This window comes from Salminus brasiliensis, chromosome 22 (assembly GCF_030463535.1).
Source record: "Salminus brasiliensis chromosome 22, fSalBra1.hap2, whole genome shotgun sequence".
Taxonomy (NCBI): Eukaryota; Metazoa; Chordata; class Actinopteri; order Characiformes; family Bryconidae; genus Salminus; species Salminus brasiliensis.
This window is the reverse complement of record NC_132899.1, coordinates 10,617,424-10,637,691: the sequence shown is the minus strand read 5'-3', so window position 1 is coordinate 10,637,691 and position 20,268 is coordinate 10,617,424. Positions and strand designations below refer to the sequence as shown.

General features: G+C 39.6%; 1 protein-coding gene across 1 annotated transcript in view; it reads left to right on the top strand.

Annotated features, from left to right (window-relative positions):
- ca10a (carbonic anhydrase Xa) overlaps positions 1 to 18,974 on the top strand; it is a 199,276-nt gene extending 180,302 nt beyond the window's left edge. The window contains exons 5-9 of the mRNA XM_072667184.1: positions 4,320 to 4,415; positions 6,583 to 6,655; positions 14,386 to 14,540; positions 15,600 to 15,774; positions 18,140 to 18,974. Coding sequence (XP_072523285.1) covers positions 4,320 to 4,415; positions 6,583 to 6,655; positions 14,386 to 14,540; positions 15,600 to 15,774; positions 18,140 to 18,162 — 522 coding nt within the window. The 3' untranslated portion in view covers positions 18,163 to 18,974. The remainder of the gene's footprint in view (positions 1 to 4,319; positions 4,416 to 6,582; positions 6,656 to 14,385; positions 14,541 to 15,599; positions 15,775 to 18,139) is intronic.
- The last annotated feature ends 1,294 nt before the right edge of the window (positions 18,975 to 20,268 follow it).

The window sequence follows — 20,268 nt, the reverse complement described above, 5'->3', positions numbered from 1 at the left end:
TATTAGCCCAAAAAACTAAAAAGTAATACATTTGGGGTTAGTTACAGGGTTTTAATTGCATAATGTTCTCCAAATATTTATTTACATATAATGTAATCAGTTAAACCCTTAAAAATATTAAATGTACATACAACTTCTCAATTATTAAGAGTAATTGAAAAATAATTATTAATAAATTAGTTTAATGGTGTGAATTCCAATCTAAGCCTCTACACAAAGCACCTACAGTGGACTATCCAAATAAAGTCTTACCTAAAGGTTCTTTGGAAAGCCAAGAGTGGTTCTTGTCTGGCCTTGCTCCAAAGATTCCTTTTTGGGACCTTTATCATAAAGACTGTGAGGACGCAGAGCAGTCAAACGTCATTGCTGACGAATACTTTAGATGTGGAAAGTCTTCAGCTTTTTTTTCTTTTTCACTTTAGAATGCAAAGAGCGTCAGATTCGAAGGGATGAAGAAGATGAAAATGAAACAATCTCACACATAAAAATTAGAATGTGGTGTTCTTCTAATAACAAATTAAAAGCAAAGCAAATCACATTTTGTATTTATAAATATTCTGCACACTTCTGTTTCAGCATTTTTTCCCTAATATATTTTCATGAAGTTCTAATTATCAGTGCTGGAGAAATAACACATTACCATCTCAGTTCAGTGCGTAGATGCTGGAGCAAATTTGCTCATTAAAATCACATTTTCACATTTGCTAAATACGGCAAAGTGCTGAGTATAAATAGGAAATCATTGAAACCGCGCCATGGTCTTTGCGTTTTCAGCCACAGTTAGTTATTCCAAGATGACGTGAAAGCCTGCGCATACCGAAGCAGGACTCACTCTCGGTAATAAACACCTTCCTTCTGGAGTTCTGTACATGGATAGCGCTTTGAGCAGTGGATATTTACAGCAGGGGATATTTAGACCAGGCCTTGTTTTTCTTTGCTAAGAGATGCAGTGTTGCCTCTTGTTTCATAATGATTTGTTATTCAACCATGGAGGTGATGCCACTTTGTCTGTAAGTTTATTCTGGCTGTAGCTGCTGTAGTTTTTTCTTTTTTTTTTTTTTGAGGGAGTGGGGGGCTGGGCGGTGACGCACAAAGAGAGTGAGGCTATGTGCACCTCTACAGGCTAGCTTAATTCCAACAGCCTCCTTTACTGTAATCAAATTGGATTGCAGGCTGTAGTCTAGGGCTGTCTGTTTATTTGCTTTATGAGCGCACGCTCTGATTCATCCGCTATTGGATGGTGGTTCCAGACGGCCGCTTTTCATTTGGCCTGTTAGCGCTGTCCACCCCTCTTCCTGCTATCGACTTACTGTCTTCATATTTCGCCCATTCTCGGGCCCAGGCCAGCTATCACACAATAAAGAGCTTGTCAGGGGGCCCCACCAGAGGTACAAGCTGTCTTCTATCGACACCTCCTCTCCGGCTGAATGACAGGTCCGGCTGCGCTGCAGAGGAGACACACTGCCGAACACGCGCCACCGATACTGTTCAGCACCTCTCCCTCTGTCAGCACATCCTCCAGATCCCTCTGGCTCCATTGAGATGAGCATCTGGGCTCTTAGCACATCCATAAATGTGAGAGTGCCGGATAGAGTGGGAGAGAGAGCAATATTCCAAAGACTTGTTCGTGGTTGCCCCCGCAGAGTTTGGACTCAGTCTGGGTAAAACTTAGATGAGTTTGACTCTCATAGCTTTGCCAAACACAATAATTGTATGTTTGTGTGTATGTGTGTGTGTGTGTGTGTGTGTGTGTGTGTGTGTGTGTGTGTGTGTGTGTGTGTGTGTGTGTGTCTATTTCTCACCCTGGGTTCCGTGCTCCTCTCCAGAACTCATTATTGTGCTGTCTGCTCCTCTACACTGTGTATCTCCTGATCTTTTTGGCACGGTGTGGATCTGTGGCCCAACCCTGTTTTTCCAGCTCAGGCAATTTGCTGGTGTGGGAGTTTGGGAAAAGCAGCACTGGCTGCTTTTCACCTTCAGGAAAAAAAATCTAATCAAATCAGCATTCGCTCGGTAATCACTTCCTCCACCCTTGATTAAGTTTATAGACGTTCTGTCGCTCCTTGATGCCGCTTTTGCATATTTCATAATTACTATGAACCACAATTTTTATTGTGATTATTTACTTCTCCTTCAAAACCATGCAGGGAAAGAAATTTCTAGAAATTGATCTTCTGGCTCCAGCTATAAACTGATTTTTACTATGCAGATATATGCACATATTGTGGTCTGCGGGTGGGAGATACAGCAAACACTGCACCATGAACACATTTTCATTACATGATATTAGTGGATCAATACCATGTTCCTTTCTATACTGATATTGAAATGATTATTTTGGAGCATTGCTATTGGTCTATCATGAAATTTTGACAACTGCGTGTTCAAATCATGTTGAAAAAGTAAAAAAAAACCTGCACAAGGTTTTTCCACAACAGTGATAAAATATGATTTCTGTTGTTTACAGACTTTCTGTAATTTATCTTAATAACACATGCAGATGTTCGGTGTTCCAAAGATTCCGACAGTACATAATATACTCATTAAAATATATTATGAGATAATTTATGATGATAGCAAAAACTTATCATCATATTGCACAATCCTATTGCAGTACTCTGCGCATAGACATGAGCCTGAGGAAGAGGGAAGTGCTTATGCACTCTGAGGAATGTTGTTTTAAAATGAAAATGACTAATGTTTGTTGTATCTCGTCGAAAGTAGTTTATGATAAATTTCTTTAAGCTCCTCTATCTCTCTAAACAGCGTCGTTTCCTGCTCACAGCTTCCGAAGAATGCAAGCAATAGTGGCCTCACCTCTGCTCAAATTCTTAGTCTTAAACCTTTGTTGCCGGCTTGCTGTGCGTTCGGGTAATTTGCTGAGGGAAGATTGCTTGTGCATCACAAAGAATTCAAATTTAAACTTGACAGGCATGTTCAAACAAGGAGAGAAGCCAGCTGCATACCTGTGATTGGGGAGCAGAGCCACCTGACTTGACAGGGGCTTGGCATCTCAACCAGATGAGCACACAGCTAGGTGCAAGAAAGGCTTGAGTTTCACAGAACAGTCCTAATTATTCAAGCTAGTTGATTTTTGAGCTTGTACTAAAATAGCAACTTCCCACAATGTTCTACTACAGTTTCTTTAACCTCCTGTTGTAGCTTGACATTATTTGTTGTATTACAAATGTAGCTCCATTTTCCTTGTATGAACATTGTGTACTAAATGAAGTCTATGTTCACTTAAGTTAGGAGCATCATTCAGCAAAACTTTTATTTTAAATTCTGTAACATGAAAGACATGTTAAAAAAAACAACAAAAACATTTTCCACCTCAGAAAAACCATCCTTATGAACAGTGTTCTTTATATATTGGGACATGGGAGCCATTATTCACAATAAACTGTGACGGAGTGGTACATTTCATCCAAAAATGGCAGCAGTTCTTCATAAGGGTCAAGTTACTGACATAGCACACATGCCGATCAATTTGAAGGAAAATTTAAAAAGCTATATGAAAACTGGTTTTCCTGTTTTGCGTGACGGGGTGGTTGGGTTGTGCTTAACAGACCCTGTTTAACATTAAAAAAGCAAAAAATAAACATATAAAAAGAAATTATTATTTTTGGGTGCTCCCAGGGCTCAAATGATGTCAGTTCCTTTTTGGGAGGTCATTTAAAGCAAGAGAATGTTATTTATAGACAAAACAAGTTAGTGTGACAGGGTGGTAAATCAAATTGAGATTGCACATAGACCGTAAAAACAATTTGAGCAAAAACCTTTTTTATTTTTAATAAATGAATGTTAATATATGTAATGAGGGAAATTAAACATTAAAAAAACATTTATTTGATGATATTTTGGGTGCAATTGTCTGTCAGTCAATACAGCCATGTACTCATGAAAGGTACAAAAATTGAATGGTACTCTTCAAGAGATTTTTTCATATATCATGTTAACTAAAACACAGGAGTTACTAGTGTTAAGCTTTGGCATATTTTTTCATGAATACATTCTAATTTTAATACCAACCAACAGTTACAATAAACCAAGCATGTTTACTCTAGCCACCTCTCCACCCTCCTCCCTATTTCTGCCCCCCTACCCCCAACTCCTCTCCCCAACTCCTCTCCCCCTGCTCCTACTCCTAGCCCTTTCCCAGCTGTGGCAGATTTTCTGTGCTTAATGCATCTCATCAAACATTGCGGGCAAAAACGACATGCAGAATTAAGTCTACTGTTTTGGAGATGCAGTGATGATCAGTGAGAAATAACTGGATATTTGAGTCAATATTGACCCTTTGTTTTCTATTTGCCCAGGTTCAGCTAATTCACTACAACCATGAGCTGTATACAAACTATACAGAAGCTGCGAAGAGTCCAAACGGGTTGGTGATAGTGTCTATATTCATGAAGGTAAGTTCTTCTGTAGACCAAGCAAAGCTGGATAAATAAGTCAGAAATGTATAAGGAACATGTTGTTTTTTTATTATTATTGCAATCACTCAAATAAGCATCATTTCCTCATTTTTACTGCCCTGTCTGCACCGCTAAAGAAAAACAACACAGTCTGACAGGAGCATTTGCACGTCAATAATGCTTTTGTGTAGAAATAAATTATACCTTCTGTTGAAGGTCAGTGTGTTTACTCACACAAAAAAACCCCAACAAATCACAAGAACAATTAGCCACGCAATTACCAGACTGCAGCTGAGCAAGTTGTCCTCTATCTTCCTGTCACTCCAGAGGCAAAAAAGTTAGGAAATAACCTGCTCTCTTCAAAAGCTGTTCAAAGAAATGTCTGCACAGCTATGATGGACCCTCACTTTATTTTCTCCCTCAGGATGAAAGTTCAGGCTAATCTAATTAGATTGCCAATGTCAATCTTGAGCTCAGTCATCGGTGCCCGTACGTGAGCGCGAGCGAGTCCCATCTGCCCTCTGTCCATTTGGAATGGCCGCTGCATCGCTCCTTTCATTCACTGTAGGAAATGGAAGCCAGTTTGCCTCAAGCTGGAAAATGTGTAAAAGCACAATTGTCCAACTCAATTCACTCAATTTTGTTCGTAGTGCACCCATTCTGTTTGTTCAGCTCTTCAGCATCCAGAAAGCAAGAAAAATGACTGTGACTCTGTAAAAGTGAAGAGTACCAGCAAAGCATTGCTGTCATGCGAAAACCTTGTATCTCCATTTTTGCCGTTTTCACTTTTGACATCATTTGAGTCTGACAGTTTTACATAGTATCAGAATTTCTTGATGAGTGGACCAGTAGAAATGTCCCAAATGACTTCCATTGGACAACAAGACCATTTTTTCTCTTCCTCCACTAAATTAGAGTTGACATAGCTAAGTTTATGGAGAAGAACTCCTCCTGGCCCTCAAACCCTTTGTCGAACTAACTTCGTAACCACCTCCACCCAGTCTTTTCCGTTTCTTCCCTTATTCACCACACCAACAAGGGATGGTTGGGTCTCAATAGTCCCTTGAGTTCGCCCTCCTGTTCCATCTCAGGACGAGGTCCGCAGAAGTTGCCATTTTAGAGAAACAAGGTTTTTCATGCTGAAATGTCATTTGTTCAGACTGTTTCCTCTCAGTGTCTTTAGTGGTGGTCTGCTTTACTTAGTCTTATTCCACAGTACAGAAGAAATGCAGCATCATGATGTATTAGTGGTCAGTACTGTTCTTTTTTTCTCCTTTTGTGACTTCAAAACCTCCTTTATCATTTCTAGAATTGTAAGGCATCGCTTAGTGGGTTCAGTGGCATTTTCCTGCAGGCAGTGTGGGATGCTTATTCCCATCATAACATGCGTCAGCCTCAGAGCCCCTGTCTCAGCTGCCTCATGCTGTGTTCCCTGTCATGGCACCAGGCTGCCAGGAAGGACTCCCTCCTGAGTATAAGTGGTATGAGCGCTCCATCACAAAGGCCAAGGACAGCAAAATGTGCACAGTCACTGCGCAGACGGATACAAAATGGTGGAGGATGGCTGTGGAAGAAAGTCAGCTATTTTCTTCTAGAAACAATAAGCAGTAACAGTGGCTATACCGTCACAAGAGGTCATGCTTGAAGCCACAGCAAAATTTTACAGTGTCAAAAAAAGGTTTTGCTTAACTTGTCTTTGCACTTCTTTTCCCTCCTACACTTCAGCCCCGCAGTAATTATGTCTCTAAAAAGAGAAACCCTTCATGATTATGCAGAGTCGTCTTTAAACTAGCCTTTAGTTCTCGAAGGCCAGTTGCCCAAATGAGGAGGTGAAAAGCTGAGAGACGGAGCGGTGAAGCACATTTCATTCTAATCAGTAAAAGCACCTGAAGTCTTTCAAATTAGCGAATAAAGTGGGTGGTAACATCAATTAAGAGCTCTGTTTCTCAAACTCTCTCCAGACAGGTTACTGTAGCAGTATAAGTTGCTAACAGCGGGCACCGCATTTGAGAATTTGTCAGGAAGCCTTCGCAGCTTACATTTCTCTCAGCAATACACAATCATGCCAGGTGTTGTGCTACACCAAATCACTAATGCTGTTACACTCGCATCAAAGTCTCTTTTTCTGTTCCTCTCATCATTTTCCCCCCTTTTCTAATTCCAGATATCAGAGACTTCAAATTCATTTCTGAACCGGATGCTGAACAGAGATACCATCACAAGAATAACATACAAGAGTAAGTGAAAGAGCTCCAGATGAGTGAGATTATGAGTGACATCAATCACTGCTTGCCTGCTTCTGTTAAATGTAATGGAAAAATCCAAAGATGGGTCTTTCAGTGTGAGCACTTTGACTTTGATCTTATAATAAGAGGTAAAAGCTATTTGGGTGAGAACCAGTCTACAGCACACTGCTTACACTGAGGTTCTATGAATCTTGGATGACCACCAGAAGGCAAGCACAGAGTATATTCCTTGTGTTCCTGCACAGTGATTGAGATCTTGAACCAAAGACACACTCCAGGCCTATGTTTTACAGCTTTGAGATTTATTTTCTTTTAACATGTATTTAATACATAGATGGTGACCCTTATTCACAACTTCACAGAGATAATACATAATGTATAAATGAGAAAAAAAAGAAATTATAATAGTAGAAAATTGTAGAAAAAAATAGGAATTATAATCACTATTATAAAAGTTAAATCCAAAAGTAAAAATTTGATTTAAGCAAAAATAGTTAATAGAAAAATAGAAAAACTTAAAATGGCAAAAACATAGATAATAAATAAATAAACAGTAAAAAGACAACTAAATCCAGAATAAAAACAACTTGAATAAAAAGGAAGGTGCGGTCATTATTATCAAAGGATCGCTGGTTCGAATCTCGGCCGTGCTGCTAGCTATTGGCAGCCAAGGCCCTAAGGGAGCACAACTGGCCTTGCTCTTTCCAGGATGGGTAGATGGGGCTCTCCCCCCACATCGCTTCGCTGCAGTGCTAGCCCGACTGTGCACACATCGGAAGGGGCCGAATGCTAGTCAGCCCTCAGTGGTGACGGAGGCATAGTGTGCGATTGGGGGGTTAGGTACAGGTTGGGTAATTAATAAAATAAAAAATAAATTAAAAAAATAAATTAAAAAAGCCATCCAAATTAGGGGGAACATGGGGGAAAATTGGATAACAATGATAAAACAAATCATTTTTAGCTTTGTAAACCTCATGAACGAAAGCTAGCTAACTTCTGGTTCTGTTGCTTTGTGAACAAAATTTTGAGAACACAAGCTCTACATGCTTGATAATTCCACACACCAACTATTATGATGAGCTGTTGTCATATGGAGCAATACATATACATTGTGTCTAGTATCAAAAGTGTAAGGTTAAATCTTTTGAGACCATAATGTTTAGTGCAACTTCTCAAAAGTCAAATATATTCTATTAAATATCCTATTAAATGTATATTATATATATTCAGTATATACCTGTATATATTAAATATGTGTAATATATATATATATATATATATATATATATATATATATATATATATACAGGTATATACTGAATATGACTAAATGTACAGTTATAAAATCATGAATGCATCAGCTATAAATAAACATTTATGGAGAAACTGCTTTTATTTTTATTGATGACTTGATTACTTTCTAAAAATGTCATTATTTTTGCATGAAAGAAGGAGATGATGAACTAATGGATATGCATTATTGAAAAAGGAATAAAGAAATAGAATAGAGCCTGATATTATTACACATAAGTACTAAAATCAGTACCAGTGATTAATGGGGGGAAGGAATATTAGATATATGATTACCATGTTAATATGAAAGTGAAAAGAAATCAGTATGGTTTGTTATGTTAGTTAAAAATAAAAGACTTTGGACTTTACTTGATATTCAGTTTCAAAGTCACAAACTCAGGCGGTCACCTTGAAACCACAGAAGCACTGTTTCATTCATAACTAGTGTTCTTTCATTCCCACTGACTACCAGAGGTACAGCGACTAATAAAGCCGTGAGGAACGGATTTCTCCTTGAGTGAAGCTGAGACGCTGCTGTTGTAGAACCAGGGCAACATACAGAGCAAAGGCCAAGTAGCAGCTGCACTGACCTCAATCGGTGAAACACCCTTTAACAATGCTCAGGATGTGGATATGCTTTGGCCTGGTCACAGTGCCCAGACAGACATCGATCCCTGGTGTATCTACTGGGTGGAGTTGTTGGCCAGAGAATCACCCCCACCACTCCATTGTGAAAGCGCTTTTCTTATTGCCGCTGAATCAGACAAACAGCTGGCCTGTCTGATGAATGCTGGCAGTTAAACCCACATAATGCCATGAGGCCCAGACTGGGCACAACAGGGAGCGACAAGCGACCTGCTTGTCAGTGAAGGAAGCCAGCTCAATACACTGATTCACAAATTGAGGAGATAAGACCTTAGAGAGAAACACTGAATTGGGCCATAGTGTGAAGCGGCAACCATCTGGACTCAGCTGCAAGCTCCCCAAGTTCACAGAAAATGCATATAGCATGCATGTGTTTAGCTAAAGAAGAAGGTTTTCCTGCAACCTTGAAGCTGCAACCATAATCTCATGACCATAACCATGACCGGTGACAGTATGGATTGTGGGTGCCAGATCTGGATCTCTCGCTTGGACGGGTGGTCCATGTTAGCGGAGGCCGACATGGTTATCTGCTTAGGAAAGATGGTTGGAGTGATGTTAAGCATGGTCTGGCAGTCCATCCTGGAGCAGCCAGTAGAACAGCTCTGAATCTGATGTAGCATTTCCGGTATGAGTGGAAATGAATGCAAGGCGGGAAGCAGCTGTTCTAGGCAGTTGTGTGCCAGATTTTATAATGGGACTAAAGAAGGAGAGCCTTGCCTCAGCAGTGAAGCTCCCACCTTTTTGCTCAGGCCAGTTTGATGAATATCTCACAGAGTAGATGAGGCAAAATGGGGAAACACTCATGCCAGCAAACAGTGTGTGAGGTGAAAGGAACCTCTTGACCTCTAAACTTCTTCATGATTTATGCAAAAAAAAAAACATATTGATTTGCTGTGGTTGACCTTGAAATTCAAACCAAAGGATCTGCAAGTAAGGGCCATGCTCTACAGTCACTTTGTTTACCAGGATGTTGGGTGACAAGATTTCCTTTCCTTTAGCCCATTTTGCATCTGATATATACTGATGCCTCTATATACATGTCAGTTTATCATTGTTATAATTATTATAAATTTAAAGAGACAAAATTCCATTATATCCAACATTTATTAGGACATATATGCCGACTTATTTGAAATTTGACATTTTTTTAACATGGGACATACACCCATTGCTGACACAGATGTGCAAAAACATACATGAACCTGCTGGCACAATGCCTAATGCCAGACCTGGTCAAGAGGGGTGTAAAGCCCCCAGCATTGAGCTGTGGAGCAGTGGAAAAACTGCATTCTCTGGAATGATGCTGCTCCTACTTCCAGTGCTTGTGGAATGAGATGGGGAGATGATCATTCAATATCCTGACCTTACTATTGTGTTTGTCGCTGAATGCAATCAAATGCTCATAGCAGTGCTCCGAAATAAGATAAGAGATACAATAACACTTTATTGATCCCGAGGGAAATTGCAGAAAGTAGAAATCCAAAAGTAGAAAACCTTCCCTGGACAGTAGACATAGTTAGTCCAACAAAAGCAGGATGAACTCTTTTTTTGTGTGCATTTGGTTTTGGAGGAAACGGTGAATAAGCAGGTGTCCCAATACTTTTGTCCATATACTGTATATCTGTGATACTAATCCAGGTGATCTATCAGCATGAGAATTGGCACCATTCGTTTTTATTTCAGTGATTGTCAAAACATTCACGCTCCAATATTAAGTACAAAGTTGTTTATTTTACAGAAGATCGTTAGATAATTATCTACTTGAATAAATAAGAAGAAAGATTTCTAAACTGTTCTCAAAAAATGATTAAAAGATGCAGAGTAGTGTCAGCTGGAGCTGATCAACAAGCCTTTACTGAGGGAATCAGAAAAAGAAAAGCAGGTTCAAATCAGACTGCTCAGAACAATGGACTGACCTCCAGAGTCCAGACTTTACTGAAAATTAATCCATTTGAAAATGTAATGAAAGTTAATAAAAAACTATAGATATAAAAAAAGATAAACTATATATATATATATATATATATATATATATATATATATATATATATATATATGCATTTTTAAATATATGCCCAATCTTTTATGATAAGTAATTATATGACCATCTATCAGATTTCTGTGTGAGTGTTGGTCCAAGCTGTGCACTTCTCATCATGACTCGTCAGAAAAGTGAAGCAACTGACTTGGAGTCTAGACTAGCAAGAGTTTCCAGCCTCTGGGGCATCATTATGATGAAATCCAAGATCAGTGTCTGCCTCATATGGCCGAAATTGGGCTTTATAACAATGCCAGGCACGATCTGATGGGTGTAGCTAACGGTTGTAGATACATCTATGGCTGAATAGTATCTGTTATCTTGTGTGAGCTGAAGCAGCTAAAGCCTGAGATATCCATCAGCTATCTGGCTTTCACGAGCCCTCCACACAGGACACAGCGAAAGAATTTGAAACCATTGTTTTTAATGAAGGTGCACACACTGCGGGTAACGTTCAGCATCCAACACATACTGCTGCTCGGCACCTTCCAGCATTGCTCAATTTCCTTTAGCTCCACAGTGCCTCATTTTGCTCAAAAGGAGACCACAAAACTCCATAGTAGGTAAACTATGACTGGACAGGCATTCAATCTAAAGCCTGTAAGATAAACAGACTAATGACTAATCTCTTAGCTAGCATTAGTCAGGTAGTCAGCAGTAGTTTTTTATATTTATTCTATTAAATCTATATAGGGTATAGAGTAAATCTATATAAGCCTGATATTTAATAATAATCTCAGTATGATGCCTTCTATGTGGTGTAGCATATGAAAACCCCCTACAAAAATCTGGCCATGTATGCATGTGGATTATTAATAATTAGGCATATATTTTAAAATATATATGCATATACATTCAGTATATGCAAGTATCTTAAATTAGACACATGCATAATAAATAGATCATACATATGTTTCTGATTGGTATTTAAATACATATATGCACATATACACATAAACAAATGAATAGGCAAATAGAAGTGGTTCAAAATTACTTAGAAAATTGACTTCCAAATTTAAGAAGTTTTTTTCTGCCATTTTAAATATACAAGGCTTTTGTGCGACAGTGGTGATTTTCTACCACAACCGAACTGGGTAGTGGTGGTTCAGTGGTTAGAGCACTGAGATATTGAGAACAGGGTTGTGGGTTCAATACTGAGACTTGGCAAACTGCCACTGTTGCGCCCTTGAGCAAGGCCCTTCACCCTAACCGGGCACTTCCCAGTGCTCTGGGCATGTGGCTCGCTGTCACTGTATATGTGTATTCACTGTATGGATGGGTTATTGGCAGAGGCCAAATTAAAGGTAAAAAAAAGGATAAAGGTGCACGTATTTGTCACTGAACAGTGTACACTGTACAGCGAAATGTGTCCTCCGCATTTAACCCATCTGGTAGTGAACACACACTCACACACACACATGTGTTAGGGGCAGTGAGTACACACACACACACCCAGAGCGGTGGGCAGCCAACTCCAGCGCCCGGGGAGCAGAGAGGGTAAAGGGCCTTGCTCAAGGGCCCAACAGCGGCAGCTTGCCGAGCCCGGGAATCGAACCCACAACCCTGTTATCGATATCCCGGCGCTCTAACCGCTGAGCCACCAAATTCCATCTGTGTTTAACACAAATGGTAAATATGGTTGACTATGGTTGTCTAAATATGTTACATAAACAGTATATGTCTCTAGATTTTTATCTCTAACTGAAATATATATGTTAAAAATTATATGAAATAATAGAATGGCCAGTTTCACATTAGTTCCAATATGTGGCAAATATATGTTGCATATAATGGAATTGTATGTGTGTATATATATATATATATATATATATATATATATATATATATATATATATATATATAGATTTGAAATCTAAATATTGTCATACCTCAGATTTATATATTGGACCACAAGACATTGTCGTGTTGTGTCAGGCGTGATATGGCTTGGAGGCTTTAGAATTCAGTAAAATTCTTGTGTCCTCAATACTCGCTATGCTCCAGTGGGAGTGCTATGGGAGTGCTAAATGTGACCTGTTGGAGCTGGCAGTTGGTAAGAACACCTGTAACTGAATATTGGTTCCAGCAAGAAAACTACTGTAGAAAAAAATCAGAGTCCAAGCTAGTAGTTAACCATATAGCAAGGAAACCGGCATTAGGACAGCTCAGGTTAGCAGTGTCAGTCTCAAGTCGGGCTACTGCTTTCAGGGCATGTACACAAGGAAAAAACAGAGGCCCGAGGCTCTGACTGAGTTTCACATGCAATCCAAGCTGTCAACCTATATCACCACACAGAGAGGAAAAGCCATGTCTTCTTTATGGGCAGAGTGTGTCTGTGACTAGCTGTGTCACGCCATGGTGTTGGGTTATTTTGCTTGTGTAAGATCTCAGCCTCTGCAGACATCTACTGTGCTTCATACCATCTCTGGTGGTCAGTAGGGATAAAATAACAATCTCCAGCTGGACTTTTTTGGCCAGCCATTTGGATTGAATGTATATGAGGTTGAAATCCATTCATGTAATTCATTGAAGTAAATAAAGAGAAAAGAGTATAATATTTAGAAATATAGATAAATATAAATGCTGAATATTGTCTGTAAGAAATAAGGCCCAAATCAGAGCAGAGACTGCTGTTCTTCTAAGAATATTTCGTAGTCTGTACAGACGCCCACTTTCTCTGTGGCATAGTGCCTTGGCTCACCTCGGGGAGCTGTGAAAAAAGAGCTTCATAATTGAATTAATAGGGGTGGTGAAGAGTAGGTGAAGAGAGGAGTATGCTGACCCCTGGTGGCTGACGCATGCCTCCCGGGTCTCAGTGGTGCGTGAACGTAGGCTGGCCAAGCAGAGGGAAGTCTCGACAGCACTACCAGGGGTATGGCAAAGAAGCGTGGGCTTTGACAGCTGTCAGAACCCCCCATCCAGACTAGCAGCCTGCCCCCGCCTGAGGCCTTCCAACCTGCCTTCACCGCGCCGTCGGCTGAGTTAGCATGCATTTTTCAAACCCAGCCCCCTCCTCCACTTTCAAAAGGAATTATTTATGCCACCAAAGCTATCAAAGTTCAGCACGATAACGGCGCTGAAATCGCAAATGCGCTGGGAATTTTTTTACATAGGCTTGGAATGAGTGGTAATCAATGAGATGGAGGAAAAAATAATGAATTGTTTTTCTCTGGCTGGCTCAAGTCAAAGCCTATTACTTGTGTGTTGTCAGGATAGTAGAGTTCAATATGTTGCACATGCTGTGTTATCTCATGGAGGCCTGGCATTGTGAAACTTGTCAAAACAGCATAAGAACATTCAGCAGCCATCCAGTAAACCACAACCAAAGCACAGCTTCTGCCTAAGGGAGCAAAATGTTGACAAGCAAAGATGCATGCTTGAAAAATGATCTTTTAAAAAAAGGCAAAATAAAGCACACACACACACACACACACACACACACACAAACACACACACTTACCAAGAAAACAGTTAATCCGAACAAGAGTACTTGGACGAATAGTTCTATGGTCGCCTTATTGTATTGTGTTTAGTAATGTCTAAGCTTAGAGGTATCTTTTGAATTATTAGCCTATTCTAACTAGCGAAGGTTTTCTTGGGTAAATAGCAAAGCACTTTGTAAGTCGCTCTGGATAAGAGCGTCTGCTAAATGCCGTAAATGTAAATGTAAATGTAAGAGGAAGGTTACCAATTGAACAGCTGTTACTCTCCACTCACTATCCTTCTTTCTTACTCCTTTTTGTAGATGATGCTTATTTACTCTCGGGGCTAAACATTGAGGAGGTGTATCCAGAAACATCAAGTTTTATTACCTATGAGGGATCAATGACCATCCCTCCATGTTTCGAGACTGCGACTTGGATCCTTATGAACAAGCCAATATATGTCACAAAAATGCAGGTAAAAATGCACACTCATGCAGTCACTCATTCAGAGTTTCACATCATTTGAATCTGGCAGTTGTTACAATGTGTTAAAATGTATGATGAATGGACCAATAGAAACGCTCCAATATTTTTACATTGGCCTCCGTTGAACATTAAAAATGTTTTTTGCCCTTTTCCTGTAAAGCTGTCTTTTTGATGATACCAGTTTTTTGCGTGCTAGCGACATGGTATGGAATGATCACTGATATAGCTGACCTGTACAAACCTATAGGCTTATATATGCAGTGGGGTCCAGTAGTCCTTTTTTAGTAGACTTTTTTTCCCTTTTTGCGATTGCGGACCATGCTTTGGAATGGCTGAGACGGGAAGAATATTTGGGCAGATTCAGAGTAGTGCTGGGAGCCGTAGACACTCTTCCCTCCATATTCACTTGAAATTGGAGCCATTGATGAATGGAGGAGATGGGGTGGTGGTGGTGGGTGCAAAGTTGTTTATCACACAGGTGAAAGAGAGAAGGGAGGATTTAGACGGCCAGAAAAATGGAGGATGTGGAGTTTAAGCTGTGGTCCTGTGACTCCACTTAAGCCTGGAAATAAACATCAGAAAATAAGAGAGTAATAAAGACTATGATGAGATACAAGAACAGGAAACATTCTGCACTATTTTTAACGAAATTTTCAAATGTAGGCTAATACATGACATTATCCATGTTAACAACTTTATACAAAAAGGTTTTTAGGTGTATTTCTTCAGTGATGTTCATGTTGAGACGAATCTCAGGAAGATCTCGTCTACTCATAAGGGGCTTTTGCACAAACCTGTGAAGTCCACGCCAGCCCAAGTGCACAAAAAGGGGGGCACGCCACCAAATGCTCAGATTCTTGTTAAAATTTCTGAGCCTCAAATTTTCGCTCAGCTTGTTATGCTCAGAATAAAAATCACTATTCATTCTATCAGACTTTTGAACCCTACATAAGTTACATGGTAGCCCTCATAGTATGTATGGTAGTCATTTTTCAGGTTGACAGTAATGGATCAGTGCAGTGTGTATTTCACTGTATTTCCCTTGTAGATGCACTCTATGCGGTTGCTCAGCCAGAACCAGCCCTCACAGATCTTTCTCAGTATGAGTGATAATGTGCGCCCGGTCCAGCCTCTGAACAACCGCTGCATCCGCACCAACATCAACTTCAGCATGCAGGGGAAGGACTGCCCCAACAACAGGGCTCAGAAGCTGCAGTACCGAGGTCAGTGTCTCTGGAGTCTTTTGTGGTTTATTGGTTCATTTGCATACCCATTAGCCATGCCAACAACCGGGCTCCCTGAGGTCCACACGAACATAAAAACAATCAAGCAAACATTACACAAGATTACATACTGAATATTATAGAGTGCCATGCAAAAATCCAGGCACTCCTGGTCTGAATGTCAGTTACTGTGAATAGTTAAGTGTGTATAAGATAAACTGATCTCCAAAAATGATTAATGGTAAAGATGAAACATTATTTTATAATATTTTAAACAAGATTTGTATATTATCTTTGGTATGTAACGTTTGAGTAAAAACAAAGCAGTATGCAAAAGTTTGGGCACCCCAAGAGATTTGGGTTTTTACCTCGAGAGAGCAGTGCAGCAGGACAGCCAAAGAATTTCATAGAACCCAAAGCTATGTGCAGGTAAGAATGGGTGAAAACACCCCAAACAAGAATTGAAAAAATTGGGTGAATGCAAAAAGCATCCGTAAGCTGTGAAACGTGCAACCTTTTTTCAAGTCATTTTGCTTAACATGTAAAATAAATGTGCCATTTTAATTATTTTGGGAAATGTCAGGTTTTACACTCTATTTAGAAATATTAATCAGAATTGCCCAAACTGTTGCATGCTACTGTATGTTATATAATATTGTACAGTCTACATTTCCCTCCCATACTGGTTCAATACTTTGTCACAGTGCAACACTGAAAAAATGAAGCCCTCTGTTTTGTGAGAATGAAGGAAACTCTTTGAGGATCTGGTTTAGACTCAGTGGTCTGTTTAATAGCCGTGCATTTGTAGCATTGTTTTTCCAGATTTTAGCTCACTGTGCAGCTCGATATCAGTACAGTAAACATGCATCTACAAAAGCTTACAATCTATTTACATTTCAAATCTGCAACAAGCATTCTGAGAAGTTTAGGATTTAAAACACATTTAGTCAGACATGCTATCCATCAGAATGTGTGCAGAATATTACTAATAATCTCCTCTCAAACAGGAGTCGTTCATTTCCAGGGCTTGCTTGATGTTTTGAGAGATGGCAGTAATGTACCTATTCGCCAGGAGAGTCCTTTGCTTCCACACAACTTGTCTGCAGCCTATTTATCCTCCTTCCACTGTCAAAATACCTTCAGCAAAAGAAAATGAAAATTGTATTTTACCCCCTGAAGTAATACACCGGGTGCCAAAAGTAACTCCTATTATGTATTGTACTCTGATCACAGGATTTCATTGTAGTCATTTGCTTGCGCTCTTTGATGAAATTCTAATTGTTTCATTCGAGAGGTTGAACCTTCCACCCCTGAGAGTAAACAAGACCGATTTGCTCTTTAATTGCATTTGTTGTTTAAAGATATTAATATCATGACAGTGAAGGAAATGGAAAGTACTTCTAATGAGACGCTGTTATGCAACTGAGGTTTTGGGACGGAAGGAATGTATTATTTTGTAAAACCAACACAATGAGAGATGTCTGTGGGCTAAATGAATGTTAAATTTTAGCTGGAGGTGATGTTCAGTGTGTTGGAAGCAATTGTAGCCTGGTGAGTGTGACTTCATTCACTTAGCCTGCCTGCCTGCGATCAAACACATGAACACAGATGAGCAGCAGTATATTTTGTCCAAAAAGGTCTACTACATGTCAGCTACTGCCAGATGATCCGTGTACACTCTTAAAAATAAAGCTTCTACAAAGGTCAGCTCTACAAAGAGCCACTTTGAGTTCCATACAGAGATACTAGAGATGTGTGATTATTTTAAAGGTTTGAAGAACCATCTCTTGATGTATGGGTTCATTACTAGTTTAAAGTAGTGATATGTGAGAATTAGTATTTCTTATTCCAGGGCTCCCCCTACAGTCGGGAAGTGTAATTTGCACTTTGAGGCACCCCTAAAGGACAAGCTTTACACATGCATTCTTGGACAAGCTGAAATATACAGAACTGTTACTGAAGGTGAAAGAAGCATGTGGACTGAGGCGGGGGAGTAATATTACAGGATTTTGCACAATTATGACTCGGGTAACACAGCATTCTGCTCCTCGTGAGCAGCATACAGAGTCTAGAGTAGAAATGAAAGAGTCGCTATTCTCAGTTAGTATAGTTAGTGGAGCATCACAGTGATTTTTAAGATGCTATTTAAAGGTAAAATGCTAGTAGTGTAACTTTAAAGGTTATTCTCACTATACATCTCTGTTACAAATATGGTTCTTACTAAACCAAAAGTGGTTCTTCTATGGCATCACTCATATGGAATCTCTCATAGCACCTTTATTTTCTACATGTACATCATGTAGTGCAGTTCTTTAGTTTTTTTTCTGTCACATTCTTGTTATAACATTTCTTTTCTCCAATGCAGTGAATGAATGGCTCCTGAAATAGATCCTGTTTCATGGAAGAACCTAAATATAAGACACATACAAGGGAAAACGAATGGAGAGAAACGGAACGTCAGAGGACCAGAACAGACTCAAGACTGCATCACATTTGTCCTGCCAGATAAAGTCATGACATTGTAAAGAAAACAAAAAAAGAAGAAAAAAGAAGAAGAAAAAAAAGAAACCTCAGCGAGAAGAGACTTTGCACTGTTCAGCAAAGAGACTCTGTTTCATACATCACACAAACTCAAAACCCAGTGAAGTACAAATATAACTATACAGATGTTTTGATACTTACCTTTTTTTGGTGGAAAACAAAAAAATAAGTGAAAACATTGAAAATTTGAAACATTTATTTCATAGTCGCTTCACAAGACGGAACTAAAGATGACTTTTTAGCCTTTGTATATACGGATACCTTATTCCAAGCATTCTAAACGGGACGGACAGTGAGCCGACGTACGAGAACCGAAAGCATCCTTGACTCATAATTGCATTGTCTGTCATAATTCTGGGGCGCGGCAGAGTGGACGTTGCCTTCAAGGCGAAAATCACGTTAAAGAAGAATGTGCGTGCGTGAGTGTCCTGGCTTGTAAATAGAATTACTCATGCTGAAGATTAATATGTAAAGATACAAATAAACATTTAAAAAAATATATCAGAGGGAAAAATAAATGAAAAAAGTTGAATATTTTACGCTTGGCGCACTTTGAATTTCTGGAGCAGAGCTGATGCCTTTTTCTGTTTTATTGTTTACAATGGTCATACACTGTGTTTGTTTAATGTTATCGGCCCAATAAATGTGTTTGGAAAGTCTTTATTTGTAACTATGTTTCACTAATTTCAGAGCGGACAGCTTGTTTGTACTACACTGTGAAGTATTTAGGCCTTCTTAAAATACGAAAGTGGATTACAGAGTGTTAACAGTGTTGAGTTAACTCAACGTAGTTTAGTCAAAAGTTTTCCTAACTCAGCTTTTTTAGTTCTGCATCTCAGTTTGGTCAGCAGTTTACAGCTTAACTGAGCCTCACAAACATCAGGAAATAAGCTACATCTGAAACTGCTTAAATATAGTGTATGTTTTTAGTCTGTGTCCCTCCCCTTCAACTTGTATAGTGTTTATTTCCATCTGCAGGCCCTCCTATTCTCTGACTCCTGACCATGGAGGGCTTTGGTGTTGACCAGATTTGAATGTGTGGTTTCCTGTGTTTTCCTGTCTTTTCCTGTCAGGCAGTTATTCTAAATTCAAATCCCAGCAAGGGTTGGTTTGAATCCTGGTCGCCATCAGCAGCCAAGGGGTAGTGGGTGGATGGGAGATTATGTACGGGTTGAGTAATTGGCAGAGAAAATTGGGGAAAATTCAAGCAAGGGCTCAGCACTTCATTGTCAGAAGCCTTCCTGTCTGGGAATTTGTCATTTGAGAGGGCAGAAAGGGTGCTCTTACCTGCCAAATTTCAGATTCAGTTCAGTTCATTTTATTGTCATTATACTAATATAGGCTTGTACAGTACAACCCTAAAACACCTATGCCAAATCTCTGGTGCAGTATGAGGTACAAACATGGGACTGTAGCACAATGACAAGAGACAGGGTTCATAGACAATAAGTAGGAAAAACAATAACTACAGTACAAGAAATATAAACCTGTGCACGTACATGTGCAATGTAGGGATGAAGGCAGGGTGATTAAGGTACCAGCTGAGTTACTATATTAAAAAGTAAAAAGAAAGGAACATGTAGTCCAGCGATTACAACTGGGTGTTGTGTGTGTAAATGGAAGAGTACAGTTCGTTAAGGTGTGTGTGTGTGTGCTGAGGTAGACCAAGTCTGGTGTTGTGAACAAGTGTACAAAGCAATAATGTGTGTAGCAGCTTGGTGTTCAGGTACAGAGAACAGTACACAGCTTATGGAGTGTATAGAAAAGTGCCAAGTGTGACTGAAAGGATCAGTGTGGTCAATCTTGTGTACATGTGTGTTCAGGTTGTGGTAGGTGTGACCAGTTTAACAGCCATACAGGTAAAAACAGTTCTTGAACCTGGTGGTTCTGGCTCTGATGTTCCAGTATCTCATGCAGGTGTAGTAAATTGAGGGGGAGGAGCTACAGACTTAA